The sequence below is a fragment of the Gymnoscopelus microlampas genome (genome assembly GCF_963454915.1).
Source record: "Gymnoscopelus microlampas genome assembly, chromosome: 15".
Lineage (NCBI taxonomy): Eukaryota > Metazoa > Chordata > Actinopteri > Myctophiformes > Myctophidae > Gymnoscopelus > Gymnoscopelus microlampas.
Window position 1 is genome coordinate 38,012,731 of NC_139952.1, and position 20,251 is coordinate 38,032,981.

Here is a 20,251-nt window from a genome sequence, read left to right on the forward strand (position 1 = left end):
TACCAATTTAATAGCAAACTGAATTATTTTTGCTTTTTTTGTTAAAAATATATGCATATAAGTAACATAATCCTAAGTAATAAGTGAAATCTCTCAATGAAACTCATTCTCTCTCTCTCTCTCTCTCGCTCTCTCTCTCTCTCTGTCCTGCCTGCTCTGTCTCTCACGCGGCAGTAGCATGGGGAAGTCTGTGGGAGGGGCGAGTGACCTAGTTTTGGCCAATGGGAGTCGCGAAGCGCCGGAGAGTGACCTACTTACAGCCAATCGCGGCGCGGCACAGTCGCCGGTAGGCAGCACACGGCGCGTGCCAGGGCCATGTGAGTGAGAGAGAGAGAGGGAGGGAGGGTGAGAGGGGGAAAGAGAGAGAGAGAGAGGTAAAACAGGGATATTTTGTGTTTGCTGAGGATAATGTCTGCCTGGGTGTCGCGTCGTTTTTTTTCCACTTTCCCATTTATTTTGCTGCCTAAAAATATGACAAATTTGACCGATTATTGTTGATTTTGTCACGTGGAGCAGATCTAGGGTCCATGCTTGACGCCCCCCTTAGGTAATTTAATATCCCTGGCCTGTCATATTCCCTGCGTGACAAACTTGTCACATTGTCACATGTGTAGGCCTACAAAAAAGTGGGAAAAAAGTGTGAGCTTGAACTACAAGTTGAAGAGTAGTTACAGTTACAGGACATTACTTCTGAAAAGAGCTACAAGCCTCACAAAAAGCGCCTTGTGAGCTTGTAGGTCTGTTATTTTTAGGGGTGCATTATGTTTGTTTATGTCCTGGCTTAGTTGGATGACATGCGCTAACACAAGCCAAGAAAAGGACACGAAGGGAACAGAAGCCAACATGTCACATGTGTGACGATGATTATGCAAATCATTTACTTTTTTTTTCCACTTGCGTGGTCATTATTGTTTTTTCCCCTTTTTTTCGCCTCATGTTTAATATGACAGCGTGAGAGAAGAGAGAGGGTGGGGGGGAACGGGGGGCGTTCCCAGTTCCCACCCGGTTCCCGCCCACAGGAAATCGAAATCGTTATATTTTGGACCATGGGGGGCGTACCCATAAAGCCCTCCGGGCGCTCTGTGATTGGCCGGCATGGGGACGGGAGGCGCGGCTGGTATGTTAATCACATGCCAAGGGGGGCGTGGCGCGAGGCTTCGATGTATGCAAATGACCCACGCCCCCTAGCGCCTTTCCCCGTGAGCGGTGACGTCACGGCGAGCAGCCCCGTGTTGGTTCCAGCTGACTCTCTCTCTGCCGCGAGAGAGACTGACAGAGAGAGAGGGGAGAGAGAGATAGAGACAGAGAGGGGGGGAGAGAGGAGAGAGATAGAGACAGAGAGGAGGGAAAGAGAGGGAGAACGACGAAAATAACGTGTATTAGAGAGAGAAAGGGAGAGAGAGAGAGAGGGAGGGAGGGAGTGAGCGACAAAGTGAGAAAGAGGGAGGGGGGAGAGAGAGAGAGAGAGAGAGAGAGAGAGAGAGAGAGAGAGAGAGAGAGAGAGAGAGAGAGAGAGAGAGAGAGAGAGAGAGAGAGAGAGAGAGAGAGAGAGAGGAAAAACAAGAACCATCAGCTCCATCTATCTTGAGTCCTCATATTGTTGGATTATATTTTTTTTTCCTTCTTTTGCGGAGATATTCTTTTATTTTTTTCCTGCTGCCCCACTTCATTCTCCTTTGGGCCTCATCATCCTTTTATTTACAAGTTTTCCTTCCTCCCTCATTATTGGGCTTTTTTTTTAATGTTTGTTTGCTCGAGGAGGAGACAGTTGTGTGTGTGGTGGTTCGATTCTCTAGAGCTGCACAAATCCTCTCTTTCCTTCATTTCCACGGACTACTGTAACTCTGCTAGGCTGCCGTCGTTGTGAATTCTTCAGGGTCTTTCTTTTTTATTTTTTGGATCGGGGAAACATTTTGTTGTCGCCTCGGCCAAAGAGAAGAGAAGAAGCCGAGCCTCTCTCTCTCTCTCTCTTTCTCTACGACCAAACAAAACACTGGAAAACCGTTTTTTCTTCCAATGAAAAAACGCATTTCCCATCAGCCAGGATCCTGGATCTACTGCTTGGACCGAGGCTCCAACAACCTGATCATAGATACTGTAGGGCTAAGTTTGTTTACCTCCCGCTGTGAGGAGTCAACAGAAGAAGGCCTCGCATTATTATTATTATTGTCATCACAGCTCTCTGATACAATGAATTAGATTCATAAAAGAGATGATTCCCTTTTGGAGATAAATCCCTCCTCTCTCTCTCGGTCTCTCTTTGAATCGCTGTCTTCATGGGACGATCGACGGGGGAGTCGCAGCATTGGGAAAGAGATTCCATGGAAAATTTGTGGAGTTGAAGAACTAGCAGCAGAACGTGTGTAGGCGTCAGATCTCCACCTGTCACTCAACTCCCATGACAGCGCGTCTGTCTGGTCTGTCAATCAATCAATCAATCATCCTGCTGTCGGATTATTAGGCTCTTGTTGTTTTGATTTCTTTTCCTCCCAACAACTTCTTGGTCCAAAAGTTGCTTTGATCGAGAGGGATTTTTATTGATCCACCACCCTCCTCCCTCCCCTCCTCCTCCTCCTCCTCCTCCTCTCTTCTCCCCTGTGTGACCGTGATGTCGAGACCCCTCACTCAGCTTCTACCAGCTGACCTCCCGGCCGGGGCGGCCAGCCCGCAGTTCGCCACCAGCATTAACCCCCCTCCCGGAGGCAGTGCCCCCCCCAACGGCGGACACTTGACCTCCATGGCCAACCTCAAGTCTCTGCTCCAGCTGCCGATCAAAGCCGACCAGAGAAGCCCGAAAGACTGCTGTGAAATGAAAGGTGAGTGGGTGCTACTGCTGCTAGTGTGTGTGTGTGTGTGTGTGTGTGTGTGTGTGTGTGTGTGTGTGTGTGTGTGTGCACGCGCATGTGTGTGCGTGCATGCGTGTGACACGCATGCGCGCTCACACACGCACGCACACTCACACATGGTGTGTCAACACTGCGCGTGTGGGGAGAAGCAGCTGTGAGGTGCACACGCATGCACGCGCACCACCTGCGCACACGCACGCACGCACACACACACACACACACACACACACACACACACACACACACACACACACACACACACACACACACACACACACTGTTTTCACTTCATCGACGTCAAAATCATAGCCTTGTCTCTACTCTCTCTGCCAATCTTGATACAGTAATTGTAAGATTACAGCCAGGGCAGCCAAAGCTAAACAAATCAAGCCATCAAACCAAGCAAGATAGATGGACTTAAAGCAGACATATCAGCTCATATCAGCCTGTTGTTGATTTACAGAGTAATCATCAGGCCACTAAACTACCCAGATATTCCAAATGTCAAGTGTCATGCAGGACTGGGCTATAGTAGCCTGTATGGACAATATCAATGTGATATATATGCCTTATAGCAGCCATTCCCAACCTTTGTCCACCAATGGCTGCCGTGTTAAGTGGTCAGATGGGAGGGCCTCGAACGCTGTCAAGGTTTTCAAGTGGGCCCCATGCATCCAGAAAAGGGTTGGGAAACCGCTGTCACATTATATCCAATGTTGGACAATATTTCGGGGATAGCTGCTTCACAAAATATTTGACACAGTCACATTTTTTGATAAATATCTTAAGTCTTATATCAAAAATATTGATCGATATATTGCCTAGACTTATTCTATAGTGAGGTGTCATCACTACTAGTCAGATGTCTACACACACACACACACACACACACACACACACACACACACACACACACACGCACACGCACACGCACGCACACGCGCACCAAACAACACAGCACAGCTCAGCACAGCACATGCAAGCTGGAAAATAGTCTAGCTTGCATCAACCCAAAATGGCACCCTCTGGTGGCCTGGGCTACAACTGCACCAGTCTCTGCCTCTCTCCCTCTCTCCCTATCTCTCTACCCCCTCCTGTCTCTCTGTCTCTCTCTCTCTCTCCCTATCTCTCTACCCCCTCCTCTCTCTCTCTCTCTCCCTATCTCTCTACCCCCCCCTCTCTCTCTCCCTCCCTCTCTCTGCCTCTGCTTTGTGTGGGAACAGACAGCGTATGACGGTAAACACAGCTGACAGGCTCACCGTGACGGCAGGAGGCACACAGACGCCCCGCAGCCTCATTGTCAACACCTAGGAACACATATTCTTTGTGCTTCTTTAACCATAGTTGATGCTTTTTGCTTTTTCTATTTTTGTTTTCTTTGTGGGAGAGAGAGAGAGCTTTTGAATATCGAGGCCTAGTTTGCCTGTAGGCTGCTGCCTTTTTCTCCCTCCATGAAGCAGTTAAAATGCATCTCTCTCGCTCTCTCTCTCTCTCTCTCTCTCTCTCTCGCTCTCTCTCTCTCTCCCTCTCCCTCTCTCTCCCTCTCTCTCCCCAATGTCCCTGGCGAGCTTTGTTTGACGCCTTCATGTACACCCACTCTTTTTAGCGCATTTCTCTCCCTCTCTCCCTCCCTCTCTCTCTCCTCTTCTCACTCTCTCACACTCTCTCCCTCACATTCTCTCACATGTCTCTAGCTCTCTTTTCACTTCTCCCTCTCTCTCTCTCTCTCTCTCTCTCTCTCTCTCTCTCTCTCTCTCTCTGTCTCTCCCCCTGTCACATTCATTCATCTCTCATCTGTCTTCTCACTCTCTCTCACTCTCTCCTGTTTCTCTCTCAGCTGATTTACATTTCTGTACCTCCACCCATCCTTTCTCTCCCTCTCTAACTCATCTGCTATATTCTATCTCTACACCACCGCCTCCTCTCCTGTCTCCTGTATGTAGGCCAGTGGTTCTCAAAGTAGGGTCCGGGGACCCCCTGGAGTCCTTGAGGGGGTTCTAGCGGGGTCCCCAGCCAAATGACTGATAACTTATAGGAACCAAATGGACCCTTATATAGGCTGTAACTCAGAGAGTGTACAAATGGAACCTTATGGGCTGTAACTCAGAGAGTGTACAAATGGAACCAAATGGACCCTTATGGGCTGTAACTCAGAGAGTGTACAAATGGAACCAAATGGACCCTTATGGGCTGTAGAGAGAGCTCTCTCTAAGGGTCCATTTGTAACTCAGAGAGTGTACAAATGGAACCAAATGGAACCTTATGGGCTGTAACTCAGAGATTGTACAAATGGAACCAAATGGACCCTAACAGGTTCCATTTGGTTCCATTTTTAAATTAACACTGATGATACAATACAGTGTATAGATTGGGGATCCCAGAGATCAAAATGGTATCAAACTGGGGGTCCTTGAAATTAAAATGGATGAGAATCACTGCTATATAGCCGTAAAAATATCTTCTCCGCGGCCAAATATATAACAATTCGGGCGTCCTTGGCACGAAAAAGTTTGAGAAGCACTGGTGTAGGCAGATAGAGGCTATTGGTCAGTATAGTGAGTGGATCAGACTGTAGTAGTAATGACTGTGTGGGCCCAGATCTCCACTCAGCAGGCCACAGTGTGAGCCACGCTTGTCACATCCATTACACCCTGTCTCCATCTTTCTTTTTATTATTTTGTACATCCTCTCTCCTCATCCCTGCCTCTCATTCTCCTCCTAATCCTTTCTTTCTTTGACAACAGCAGTCCTCCCAAACTCTCCTCTCTCCTCTCCTCTCCTTCTATCCTGACTCCTGTCTCATCCTTCTTTCTACCATCTCCATAACATTGTCCCATCATAATCATCATCATCATCTTCTTCCTCCTCCCACTCGTGTATAATTTCTTTCTTTAATCTCTTTTGTTTTTTGTTTTATTTATCCGCACAATAAAAACAACACAGACACAGAAAATAAGTGCAGGTGAGAAAGGAAACCCACATAGGGCTTATACAAGGTTCTCACCTAAAATAATAAACGATTAGTAAGTTAAACATAGTAATCAAACATAAGACATGACAAACAACAATGTCTCTTTCTCTTCCCTCAGCCAGATTGACCTCCTCACATTTGTTGAACTTGGTCTTTTATTATTACTACTCAGGCATACATAAAACAAAACAATAAATATATATATATATTTTTACCAAATACTTCCCTCTATGCCAGCCGTTATCAGCCATTGCAGTAGTGTAGTGACAGTGTTTACCTGCAGAAACTCACTCACTGCCCTCTCGCTGTATTTCTTGGTGTTTGGTAGACTGGGATGTTTTTGGTCTACCAAAAACAAACAGTGAAAACCCCAAAATACAGTGTTTCTGCAGGTAAACACCACCACACTACCGCACCGGCTGATAACTGCCGGTACAGACTAGAGGGAAATGATGGGTAACACATCTCGTTTTGTTTTGTAAACACATGGGCAAAGTTACAGAGCTATGCCAGAAACACAATGAAAATACACATAAAACACAAAAAAACAACCTTCTGTATATCGTCTCTGTCGGGTGGAAACCTCATATGTCCAAAACGTAATACTTTTCAGGATTCAAATTCAAAAAGAGCAAAAGTAGCCGATCTACAAGCTCGAAACGCATCGCGAAGCGACGCGTTTCGAGCTTGTAGATCTGCTACTTTTGATGCTTTTGAATGACGCTGTAGTAGGACGTAAAATTACGAAAAGACAAACTTTGTAGAATATGGTGGTTTCTGCCCGACAGCAACGAAATGGAGGGTGGTGTGACCGTCTGCTGTCTGTCTCTCTCTCTCTGTCTGTCTGTCTGTCTGTGTGTGCATGCGTGCCTGCCGGCGTGCTTGTGTGCATGTCATGTGTGTGTGTATGTGTGTGTAGGAGGGTGCTGAGCCGTCCTGACTCCTATCCAGATGTCAACACGTGTTTCTCATGCATGGACAGGCTCACGCACCACATCTGTTTTTAGAGTTTTTCAGCCCGTCAGCCCGACGGGACCCAACGGGTTTCGTGCCGACAATTCATGCTAACCGGTCGGCCCGGGGGGGGGAGGGGGGGCTCGTTATGACTATGTTATGGCTCGGGTAGCGCTCGGGTTTTCAAATCACTCGGGTCGGTTCGGGTCGAGCTTTCATTTTCAGACCCGTTGATTGAGAACTCTAATCTGTTTCTATGTTTTCTGCTCATACAGTATCATTTATTGCAGTAGTTCTCAAACATATTCGTGGCAAGGACCCCCAAATTGATATGTATTTGGCCGCGGACCCCCATCTGAAAATGTTTTGTGTGTTTTGATATCTTAAAAAATAGCAGATGTACAAGCTCGCAGAGCGGCACGAAGTGATGCTGTGAGCTTATAGATCTGCTATTTTTGAATAGCCAACGTATAAATAGATAAAGTGGTTAAAATGATTGTGATGCTACATTGACTACAGTACTTTAGCTGGGGACCCCTTGAAGACCCCCCCCCCAAGGACCCCTGGAGGTCCCCAGACCCCACTTTGAAAACCAATGATGTAGTGTCTCATCTTGTCTCATACAGCAGTGGTTCTCAAAGTGGGGTCTCGGGGGGTTGAGGGGGTTCCAGGGGGTCCCCAGCAAAATGAGCTATTTGCAGTATAGCATCAAGATCAGTTTAACCACTATAACCGCTATAACCACTTTAACCCCTATATACATCGGCTACACGTTGTGAGCTTGTAGATATGCTATTTTCAAAAGATCTCGAACGAAATGTGAAATATATTTGAAACATTTTAATAGGGCTGCTATCTCCATCCCAACCTGGTCTCCTTTCTTCTCTGCTACCTTATAATCCTGTCCTCCATGACGTCTCATCTCTTGTGTTGTCAAATCTCTTTAAATATATTATATCGTTGCTGTCAGGCAGAAACCTCCTATCTCCATATTTTAATTTGTTGTGTTTCTTCGTAAATTAACACCCTACTTGATCATACTGGTGTGGTCACACAGAAGTATCAAAAATAGCAGATCTGCAAGCTCAAAACGCGGCGCGAAGCGACGCGTTTCGAGCTTGTAAATCTGCTGTTTTTTTATTTGAATCCTTAAAAGTAACAAGTTTTGAACATACAGTATGAGGTTTCCCCCCGACAGAGACGATATATTAAATTTCACATCCTCTCCGCTCTGTCAGTTCATTCGGAATACATTTCTGTCAGTTTTTTAATGATTATTTAATTGGTTCCTTATTATGCATTATACACACACTTCATTCAATATGCTCTTTTCATTGCACAAATAATAAAAAAATAAATAAAAACAGTACAGCTGCAGAGTGCCCAAAATATATACATGAAATATTTAAAAGCGGGGGAAAGATGCTGTCTAATTAGTGCCTCTTTTTGGTTTTAGCTAGTGGCGATGAACAAATAAATATCAAGTATATTATGAGTATACTCGTATTCACTGGTTCACTGGCAATTCAATACGAAATACCAACAAACCCTTCAACACGAACAAATATCACAAAGTACACAGTACACACACAGTGCACTTAGAAAACTGCAGACTGCATACTATGCACAGTAGAATCCTTAGTATGAATTTAGCCATTTGTACACTCTCAGGTGGTGTTAGTGATAAATAGCTCTATATTTCCCATAGCAATGATTGCCATTAGAGTTTGTTTGTTCAGTAACAGCGGTCTCTCCAGCTCTTTAGGAAACCGAAAATACATTTTCAGGTAAAGTAAGTCAATTTTAAGTGATTAAACCAAAACAAAATGGTAAAACTATCAAATTGAAGCTGACAAATGGGTAGGCTACTCTCTCCCGAGTCCTGATTGGATGAAATTGGCAGCCCGCCTCAAAATGTATTTTCATGTTTACCAAGAGAGCTCATGAGACGGGGAGAGAGACCCCCCCTGTTACTGAACAAACACTCTATAGCAATGATTAACCCATTGAATCCGGGAACGCATGTCAAACGACAAAACGTGTCATTTTAGATTTCTTTGGCTATTAAAAAATAGCAGATATACAAGCACGTAGATCTGCTATTTTTGAAAAATATATTTTTTAAAGCAAACATTTGTAACTCAAATCTTTGCTTCTAGGGGGTCCCTGGAACAACATTTTGACAACAGTATGTTGCTACGTATGTCAGTGGTGCTCCAACTCTTCCATGTCAAGGACCACCCAAAATGATATGTATTAGGCTGCGGACCCCCATCTCAAAATATGTAGTTCCGGGGACCCCCAGAAGCACATATCGGAGTTAAAAACGTTTTTAACTCCAGAATTTTCCACGATCTACAAGCTCATATCACGGCGCTCTGTGCCGCACTAAGAGCTATTGGGTCGCATTTCTATAGTCTTTGGTGTGCCGGGGTCATAACAAAACATGTTTGATTGTTGCCCATGCAGACAAAGACATTAAGACCCAGGACTCGGACGAGGACACCACCGCGGCGGGGACCGGGCCCGCGGCCCCCGGAGCAGGTGTGGTGGTGGCGCCGGGGGGCGCCCCGGGGGGGACGACGACGGGCTCGCTCCGCCCCAGCACCCAGTCGGCCTTCCTGGGCCCGCTGCTCTGGGAGAGGACCCTGCCGTGCGACGGGGGCCTGTTCCAGCTCCAGTACATGGACCTGGAGGAGTTCCTGACAGAGAACGGCATGGGCATGCACAGCGCCAGCGCCAGCTCCACCAGCGCCCAGATCCCCTCGCAGGTGAGTCCACACACACACACACACACACACACACACATACGCGGCGCGAAGCGACGCGTATCGAGCTTGTAGATCTGCTGCTTTTGAAGTTGAATCCTGAACAGTGACAATTTCCACCCGACAGAGACGATTTGTAAAACAGAAAAAACATCATTATTAACCTTTAGGGTAGGTACAGTATGCTGAGCATAAGTGCTCTTTTTCAGTGACACCTTGCACAATCGCACAGACACACACACACACACACACACACACACACACACACACACACACACACACACACACACACACACACACACACACACACACACACACACACACACACACACACACACACACACACACACACATTCAAACCTGGGAGCTGACCAGTGCAACCACCAGTCTTATGCTGTTGGCCATTGAGAAGCTCCACTGCGGAGCAGTCGGGGGTAACTTCCGTGCCTTGCTCAAGGTCACTTCATTAGAGGAGGAGTTAAGTAATGGCCATTTACGTCCCCACCCAGAGATCGACCCGGGCACCTTATCAAAAGCACAGGCACCAACTGACGAGAATTAAAACAAAGTCAAAGTCTTCAGCTGAAGAGACAGAGAGAGAGGGGTAGGGTGGTGTGGGGGTAGATGTGTAGGCGCTACATGTACAACAGAGGAAATCTAGCAGGAAATTACTTTCATTTGGAATAGAGTCGCTTCGCTTAACAGTCTGCTTCTGTAAACGAAAAAAAAAAAGCACATGAGTTTGGATCCGTGCAAACAGCTTGTCCTGGCACAGATCCAAGATCCATCCTTCCCGCTCGCTCTCACTGTTAGAGAGAAAGGGAAAATGAAACCAGGACGAACCTTTTTCTTTTCTATTTTTTTTGCTGTTTGTTTTTTAATCAGTTGACTGAGTGCGGAGGTCCTTTTACATATTACATCATACTGGCACTGTTACACACATTCACACCTGGGAGCTGCCCGCTGTCGGTGACACCACCGTTATTCTACTGTTCCACTGTGCTACTTTACACAGAGAGGGACAGATGGGGGGACGCAAGGCATTGTACAGTAGCTGCAGGTACAGTAGGCAGGCAGGCAGGTACTGTACCCCCCAGTGGCTTTGAGACACTGAGTCACAGGCTCACTCCACAAATCCGAGCCAATAGAGCAGTGGTTTTCAACCCTTTTTCATATCCAAGGTCTTATTATTTATTCAGCATTTGAGCCACGGGACCACCGTTTGATGAGATTTAGCCTCTGAGTCCCAAAACGTAGAATATCTTGTTATCGTTGGATACGATCTTGTCCACAATTTTGTCCACAATTCCATGCTGTATTGATGTTGGTACCATAGGAGAGATAACAGGCAAACGTTGATCGAAAATAGCAATTTTAATTAAGTAATGCAGACGTTTAACAGTAATAATTTCACTCTTGAGAGCGTAAAATGAAACCAAATGGACCCGTATGAGATGAGAATGAGACCCATTTGGTTCGCTCTCAAGCCACTGCAATAGAGTACCGAAGGCTGGCATTAAAAAAAAAAAAAAAAAAAAAACACTCCCTCACGGGTCTGGGAAGTGTTCCCCCCATTCAAAGTCCCATAGCTTAGTTTAGTTTAGTTTAGTTTTACTCATTATGGTTATGAAGCATCAACTGACGGTGAAAATGTACTAATTCATCCAAAGAGGGAGAAAATAAAGGGCTGGCGCCTACAAATCTACTAAAATTCTGAGGCGTTGAAATGACCTAAAGACTACATCTCTCATTACACCCCCCCCCCCCCCCCCCCCCCACACACACACACACACACACACATAATCAGCGTCACATCGTGTTGCATTAGACTTTCTTTTCTTTCTGTTGGAGAGTAGTGTTTGTCAGTTCTCACTAATCTAAATGATAACGCACTGATAACAACTGTCACGCAATTGAATAAATCTCAGGAATGTTTTTGATGGAGCGTGGCGGGACGTGCTTCAGTGGGGACAGAGATTCCTTACTGTAGTTTCCAACGCTATACTTCCATGAAACCACTGCAGAATTAATTAAACTTTCTCCAAACACAGATGGTATCAAATATTACTAAATATCCTCTAATAATCCTATAACACAATCCCCCCTGACTCATTCTATTTTTTATTTTTGGAACAGTTCTTAAAAAACGTCTACTCCCGTGACCCAGGGAACCAAATTGACAAGTATTTGACCTGGGACCCCCACCTGAAAAGATTTTGTGCCGGGGACCCCGGGGACCCCCATAAGAGACGAATTGTGTTGGTAAATATTTTCAACCATTTTCTAAATTCTTTTCCCCCCAAGATTGTCCCCAAGATGTATAACCCATTAAAGCCGGGAACGCATCTGTGTCGTTTTAGGAGTTCTTTGGGCTAAAAAATAGCAGATCTACAAGCTCGTAGCTACGAGCTTGAAGATCTGCAATTTTTGAAAAATCGTGAAAATGTGTGTAAATCTTTGAATATGTATATTTGTAAAGCAAACATTTTTAACTAAAATCTTTGCTTCTGGGGGTTCTACAAATGTCTTCTAAATCTAGCTATGGTTCTCAAACTTTTTCGTGTTAAGGACCCCCCAAAATGATATGTATTTTGGCCGTGGACCCCCATCTTAAAATACTTTGTTCCAGGAACCCCCCAGAAGTTGTAACAGAGTAAAACATGTTGGATATAACCGATATATTCAAAGATTTGCACACATTTTCACGATTTTTCAAAAAGTAGCAGATCTACAAGCTCGCTTGTAGATCTGAGCTTGTAGATCTGCTATTTTTGAATAGCCAAAATAAATCTTAAAATGACACCGATGCGTTCTCGGTCTTAATGGGTTAAAATAGGGCTAAAGTGATAAAAACAAAACTGTTCCGCATTTTGCTGGGGACCGCCCCCCCAAGGACACCTTGGGGGGGGTCCCCGGACCTCACTTTGAGAAGCATCTGGTCTAACGCCTCCTCTCCTCTCCTCTCCTCCTCCACAGAGCTCCCAGTCGGCGGTGCCCAACCAGAGCTCCCAGTGCCCTCCGTCCTCCCCTCCTCCCTGCTCCTCGTCTTCGTCATCCATCTCCTCCTCCTCCTCCTCTTCCTCCCTGATCGGACTGGAGACGGTGCAGCCGGCGCAGCAAGGCATGCTGGGAGGGCCCGAGTGTCTACACGGTGAGTGAACTGGCGTGTTGTGTGCGTGTGTGTGTGTGTGTGTGTGTGTGTGTGTGTGTGTGTGTGCTAGTATTACTATACTTTTGAGGGCCAAAATGTCCCCACAAGAATAGTAGAATTTGAGAAATGAGACCATTTTTACTGGTGCTCTCAAGAGAAATGGCTGTTTTTATCGTTTAACAAGATCTTTAGAGTTATTAACGCATTAAGACCTGAAGCCGATTAAAAAAAAAAAGAAATTCAAAATCCTAACAGTTTTCTGAAAAACGTATGTTGCTATAATATCAGTGGTTCTCAAACTTTTTCATATCAAGGACCCCCAAAATTGTATGTATTTAGCCGCGGACCCCCATCTCAAAATATTCCTCTGTTCCAGGGACCCCCAGAAGCAAAGATTGCAGTTAAAATTGTTCGCTTTAAAAATATATATATTCAAAGATTTGCACACACTTTCATGATTTAAAAAAATTGCAGATCTACAAGCGGTACTGAGTGCTTGTAGATCTGCTATTTTTGAATAGCCAAAGTATAAAATAACGGTTTAAGTGGTTACACAGATGCGTTCCTGGTTTTAATGGCTTAAAACAAGATTTTTAGAGTTAAGCGCCATGCTGAGCACGATAACTCTATAACTATAATTATGTGAGATGTACGATACGTTCTGTAAACAGTGGCACCAAACACACGCTGCACAGTCCAGCTGTGCAATAGGATACATAGATAATCTGATTATTAATTATAGCGTTCATTATAGTCAGCTCATCTCCGTTAATAGCAAAACATTCCGAGGGTGAGTGACAGATTGCGTCCCAGATGTCCGATTGGATTTTGAATGGTTGTCAGTGCTTCTATCTATCGGTCATATAATCGCGGCGAAAGTGATCAAAACGATATGGTCCACGACCATCGTTATAGTTGTGGTGTGGACGCTGCCGCCCATTTGAGTTAAAAAGACATATTTATAGTTTATCGTCATTGTTAATGGCCCTTTAGGCTTACATTTAGGAATAGATTTGTGTGCGTGAGTGTGTGTCTGTCTGTGTGTCTGTGTGTGTGTGTGTGTGTGTGTGTGTGTGTGTGTGCGTGTGCGTGTGCGTGTGCGTGTGTGTGTGTGTGTGTGTGTGTGTGTGTGTGTGTGTGTGTGTGTGTGTTTTCAAGGTTCAGGTGTTCTTTATTGATACTGTTGTTATTGTTATCTTCTGTATGGGTACATAAGTGTACAATTATTTTGTTCTGGATGCCTCAGATATTGTAGCAGCAATAATAATACACATACTGTACATAATACAACATCAAGGAAATAAAAAAAGGACTTGATTTGATTATAGAATCAAAGTACAGCAGCAGTATATATATGAGGACAGTTCAGTTTGTCCGTTGGTCCTGGTGCTTTGTGCTTTAAGGTGCCTGAAGGTGCTGCTGTGTGCAACGTTCTTACTACCTGAGATATAGACTTCCATCTGCCCCAGTGTCCTTGGCACAGATGTGTGTGTGTGTGTGTGTGTGTGTGTGTGTGTGTGTGTGTGTGTGTGTGTGTGTGTGTGTGTGTGTGTGTGTGTGTGTGTGTGTGTGTGTGTGTGTGTGTGTGTGTGTGTGTGTGTGTGTGTGTGTGTGTGTGTGTGTGTGTGTGGGTTTAGCATAAGGCCGGTGTGTGTAAAGTTATATGTGCAAAGGTTATCGTTGCTGTCTGGCAGAAACCTCTTATCTCCGTATTTTAACTTTTAGTGTTTTTTTTCGTAAATTCATGATATGTAAATAATAGGTAATGAAAATCCTAACAAAAAACAAAAGGCTACTCACCTCCAAATGTGTAATAATTGTACACAACTGTTGTTCGTATTAAAGGTTCAAAAGGAGAAGGAGAACCACCGCTGTAGCCAAAAGTACTGAGTTTCAGCTACGGCCACCATTGCTCCGGATAAGAAAAGCATCATAAATGTACACACGATGAATGTAAGAGGCAGATATCTGAGCTTTTCTGAGGTTTACGTTACAGTGGAACAGTAACATCCGTGGGGTCCATTTTAAACCAACCATGGTTGGCATCACAGAATTCCAATGTGACTTCCAGTGAATTCTAGAGAGAGAGAGGGAGAGGCAGGGACAGGGAGAGAGAGAGAGAGAGAGAGAGAGAGAGAGAGACAGACAGACACACACACGCAGAGCCAGAGGGGGAGAGAGAGAGAGAGAGACAGAGCCAGAGAGAGAGGGAGAGAGACACAGAGAAAGAAAGAAGGGACAGGTTCCAACACAGAGACAGTCAAAGACAGCGACAGAGAGACAGTGAAGAATAAGTCGCTGGGAGCAATCCATTTTTAGAATTCTAAGAATCTCGACTGGAACATAGTGTGTTCTTTTTTTTCTCCTTTACTTTTCTCCCCCGTGTTTTCGTTTCTTATTGTGAATCATAAACAGCCAGAGTTTCACAGCCGACTTGCAAGCTCACAACGCGCCGCGTCCGCGACACGTTGTGAGCTTGTAGGTCGGCTATTTTCCCGGGGCTGCTTGACACCGCCGTGCGACGGAGCATAAATTAGGCCTTTTTTTTTACAGTGTGAAAAAAGCAGCAGCAGCAGCCTGCTGCCTGCCTGGCCAGCTGAACAGCTGGAGACACTGTGCTGTTTGCTAAATGTGAGACACACTCACATAGTTCTCTGTACTGCTCTGCTTTATGGAGGGAAAATAAGGGGGCGGGGGGTGTTCAGTACACTGTGTGTGCCAGTGTTGATTTTGACAGCAAATTTTGATTTAGTTTTAGTCATAGTCTTTTGAATACATTTCCATTTAGTTTTAGTCATATTTTAGTTTTTGTCTACTCTAGTTTTAGTTGACTAAATATCATAAGATTATTGTCGACTAAATCTACAGTTGATTTAGTCGACTAAAATGTATTTTGACGGGCCTTGATGGCGTTGTAATGGCTGATTTTACACTTGGTTGCAATTGTCAATATATTTAGTCGTAGTTTTAGTCATCATAGCTTAGTTTTTATTTAGTTTTCGTCAGTGAAAAAAATAAATTTCGTCATAGTTTTAGTCGACTGGTGTGTGCGTGCGTGCGTGTGTGCGTGCGTGCGTGCGTGCGTGCGTGCGTGCGTGCGTGCGTGCGTGCGTGCGTGCGTGCGTGCGTGCGTGTCTGTGTGTGTGTGTTACTATACTTGTGTTGTGATGACCATTTGTCCCCACAAGTGTAGTAGAATTTGAAAAATAAGACATGGTTTGTGAGGACCGTTTTCCTGGTCCTCACAAGAGAAATGGTTGTTTTACGGTTACGAGAAAATGTTAATGTTTGGCATACCATTAGGAAAAGCTTCACCTTGGGGGTGAGGATTGGGTATTTAGAGGTTAGGTTAGGGTTTGGGGCTGGAGTTAAGCCTGAAGTATACTTGTAGTTGCATGCCGCTGTGGCACACAGAAAAAATATATATCTATATATCTTTTGCATCCATGAAATCACCATCCTGAAATATTAATGTCGTCGCATTAAGTCACATTAAGTAGGCTACAGTAATACAAACCTGTGTGTGTGTGTGTGTGTGTGTGTGTGCGTGCGTGCGTGTGTGTGTGCCTGTGTGTGTGTGTGTGTGTGTGTGTGTGTGTGTGTGTGTGTGTGTGTGTGTGTGTGTGTGTGTGTGTGTGTGTGTGTGTGTGAGTGTGTGCGGGTGTGCGTGTGCCTGTGTGAGATAGTGTGTGTATATGTTTGTGCATGTGTGCAAGGCAAGCATTTGCATGGAAGCTAATCTGTTTTTGTGTGGATTTGCACGCTTTTGTGCAGACGTGCATGTGTGCACTGACGCATGCATACCCTTATGTGTGCACGCTTATGTTATTTTGAGTCTTATGTCGTGTTTGCATGCTTTAATTTGCATGTGCATAAGGAGTCGTCTACAGTATGTGCATGTCTGTTTATGGATGCATGCATTTGTGTGTGCCTGTGCATTTGCATATGTATGCGTGTGTGTGCATGCATGCCTCTCTGTACATGACTGTGCATGCATGTTTCTGTATGTATGTATATATACATGCATGCAAGGGAAAGTGTGTGTGTGTGTGTGAGCGTCTGTGTTTGCACTAGTGCGTGTGCACTGGTGCATGCGTCTGTGTGTATTTGTATGCCATCGCAAATGTGTGTGTGTGTGTGTGTGTGTGTGTGTGTGTGTGTGTGTGTGTCCGTGTGTGTGTGTGTGTGCGTGTGTGCGTGCTATTGCTGAATCCTAAACACGTGACTGAAGCTGAGCGAGTGAACGTGATGCATGCATCCAGCCAGAAATCCCTGCGGTGTTTCGGTAGCTGTAGAGTGTTGCTACAAACATAACCATGGCTAGCATCAGCCTGAACAACAGACGCTCAGAGGAGAGACAGACAGACAGACAGACAGACAGACAGACAGACAGAGAAAAATAACAAATAAATGACTGAAATATAATTTCGTGTACAACTGACTGCTACTGTAGAACATACATATGCCTATACGGTCACATTATAGCATAAACATAAACGAGAGAAAGAGAGCAACGACAACAGATCCTGTCAGAAACATAAGAGGCTAAAATAGAAGTGCAGGTCAATGGGAAAGGTGTTTTAAAAATAGCACATATCCACTCACTCATCCCACTGAATAAATGAATGCATCCCACTGAGTATCCGTCCACGCACCATGCTTTATTTCATACGCTGTGTGATGGAATTATAAAATAACACTTAGGTGTTTAATCTATTGGTTGAGATATATATATATATTTTAAACTGCGCTTCCCGATTATAAATTGATCGCTAGAATAATCGCTAATACGATAATCGATAGTTGTAGAGCTAAAATGCTTGACTCGATCATATCGTCTCTGTCGGGTGGAAACCTCATATGTCTAAAACTGTTAACTTTTCAGGATTAAAATTCAAAAATATCAAAAGTAGCAGATCTACAAGCTCGAAACGCGTCGCTTCACACCGCGTTTCGAGCTTGTAGATCTGCTACTTTTCATGCTTGTGTGTGACGCTGTAGTATGATCAAGTAGGGCGTTAATTTACAACAAAAAAAAACACAAAAAGTTAAACTATGGAGATAAGAGGTTTCTACACGACAGCAAGGATTTACTGCTGACATGCTTTCAGCACCACAACAATACATCATGCACAATAGCGCACAGTGCAGCCTGAGATAAGGCACTGACTGAGGTTAAGCACACCATGTTAACGGATGCATTTTGTATCCCCTCTCGAGTTAAATGAACCCTGAGGATTTTTAGTGTGTAGATAACTGAGGATTTTAGAGTGCAGATAGATATAATACCTACATTTGCATGCCTCACGTTTCGCCTCTAATCTGTGGAGCTGATAACCACTGATCCAGACTAGATGAACTCTCTGACCCGTGGATTGACGGAAAAAAGCTGCAGTGACTCAACGATCGATGGTGCCTTGAGGGCTTATCTAAAAACCTGCCATTCCCCAACCCTGTGGGCCGCGAGGGGATCGCAAGGGGGCTCCCAAATAATTGGCAAAACTCAAACTAACTTTTAATGAATATCATTGTTGTCGGGCAGAAACCTGTTATGTCCATATTTTAACTTTTGGTGTCTTTACATAAACGAATGCCCTACTTGATCACACTACAGCGTCACACAAACGTATATTCAAAATAGCAGATCTACACGCCACGTTTCGAGCTTGTAGGAGCTTAAAGTATACTACATTGGTTCCATTGATCCAAGCGGGGAACACAGTCGTTTGATTGATCATTAAATGCACACTGCGGCACTGCCCACCCATCTGACTACTTAACAGCCTGTTAAGTGGTCAGATTTAAAGATTTTCAAGTGGACCCTGACCCACAAAAACCACAAGAACCACTGATATAGAAACATCTGTTTTTCAGAAAACTGTTGGGATTCTCACATGAGAATTGTTTTAACCACGTTCAACCGTATTTTTTTCTGTTCTGCCATAAGGTTAAGGTTTTTTGAAAGTGTAAGCCATCCTTTTTTTTTCTTTTCTTTTTTATGATTTGTACTTTATTTTCTTTTATAGACAAACAAACAGAGAATTCCTTTCAACAGATGATGCAAACATTTTTTAGACAAGACATACAATAGACATTACAAGAACATTCTTAAACCAATAACTACATTACTAACGATTATAACAAGACAAGACATACCATACACATCATACAAATGAACAAAACGAACAAAACACAAGAAAAAAAGAAAATATAAAGACAACAACAAAGGAAACAACAAAAATAAACAGTGCACAGAAGCCTACCGCCAGCAGTCAACCTCAGTCCTACCCCAGACAAATCTAACCCAAGTCCCTAAAAGGTTGTTGAAGCTCACATAGAGAGCCGAAGACGTCACCCAAGACCTGAAGCGTGTAAATGATAATATCCCCATTTTAAATCATATTTATCCATCCTGTTGAGCAATCTGTAAGACAATCTTTCATATGCGGCCAGTTGACCCAAGGAAGTAGACCACAGAGAAGGGGCCGGTGCAGATGGGTCCTTCCAGGCCCTGACTACCAATCTCCTGCCTAACATAAGGGCAGTTTGAATCCACTCAGCTAAGGGGGGAAAGTGTAAGCCATACTTTAAAAAACCCTTATAACAGAAAAGAAAGAAATAGGGTTGAACGTGGTTAATCCAGGAGAGAGAAAATAAACAAATAACATTTTTGGCATTGCATGCACCGAGTGCAGCGTGTGCATTATGCAGCGAGGAGAGGATACAGGTGGGACAGGTGGGTCGTGTGCGTGTGTTGCGTGTGCAAATTTTAAACATGCAGAAAAATCCAGAGTGTGCGTGCGATTTTGCTGAAACATGCAAATGAACGCATGGCCCTTGCCTTCAGATCTGTTGCCATAAATAACACTCACATGCACACATTAGCGCTCATCCTACGAGCAGCCAGCCAGCGATGTGAGGCGAGGTGAAACGTTGCGATTAGAAATTGTGATTTGCCTCATGTTAACCCCCTAGCATCCACCCCCATTCTTCTGGGGGAGGAAGAGGAACATTTGGCCGAAAAAATGTTTCAAATCTACAAGCTCACAGCGGTTCGGCAATAATGCGACCCGTTGTTGTGAGCTTGTGGATCGAAAAATGGTGAAAACTTGTGCAAACCTTTGAATATATATATATATATATATATATATATATATATATATATATATATATATATATTTTTTTTTTTAAGCGAACATTTGTATCTCAAATCTTTGCTGCTGGGGGGTCCCTGGAACAAAATATTTTGAGATGGGGGTCCACGGCCCAAATACATATAATTTTGGTGGTCCTTATTTACATGAGATGATGAGATGCGATGCAAACTGCGAGTCAGCAAGGGGTTAAACAAGACACTGACTTTGCAGTCCTGATACACTGCACAGACAGGGAGGGGGGAGGGGGGGCAGAGGGGGGGGGAGAGAGAGAGAGAGAGAGAGATTGCTAGAAGGGGAGTGTTCTTTTTTGCATGTTTTGAAATATCCCTGCTCTCTCTCTCTCTCTCTCTCTCTCTCTCTCTCTCTCTCTGGCCTGTGTGTCTGTGTCTCTCTCCCTCCCTCCC

The 20,251-nt window shown here is 44.4% G+C and overlaps 1 protein-coding gene across 2 annotated transcripts in view; it reads left to right on the plus strand.

Annotated features, from left to right (window-relative positions):
* Positions 1 to 1,486: 1,486 nt before the first annotated feature.
* LOC311061263 (hepatic leukemia factor-like) overlaps positions 1,487 to 20,251 on the plus strand; it is a 35,692-nt gene continuing 16,927 nt past the window's right edge. Inside the window, exons 1-4 of one of the 2 annotated variants that reach the window (XM_084079816.1) lie at positions 1,487 to 2,816; positions 9,241 to 9,542; positions 11,676 to 11,801; positions 12,516 to 12,690. In XM_084079816.1, the coding sequence (XP_083935942.1) occupies positions 2,609 to 2,816; positions 9,241 to 9,542; positions 11,676 to 11,801; positions 12,516 to 12,690 (811 nt within the window). In that variant the 5' untranslated portion in view covers positions 1,487 to 2,608. The remainder of the gene's footprint in view (positions 2,817 to 9,240; positions 9,543 to 11,675; positions 11,802 to 12,515; positions 12,691 to 20,251) is intronic. The other variant, XM_084079817.1, reaches the window with a different exon arrangement.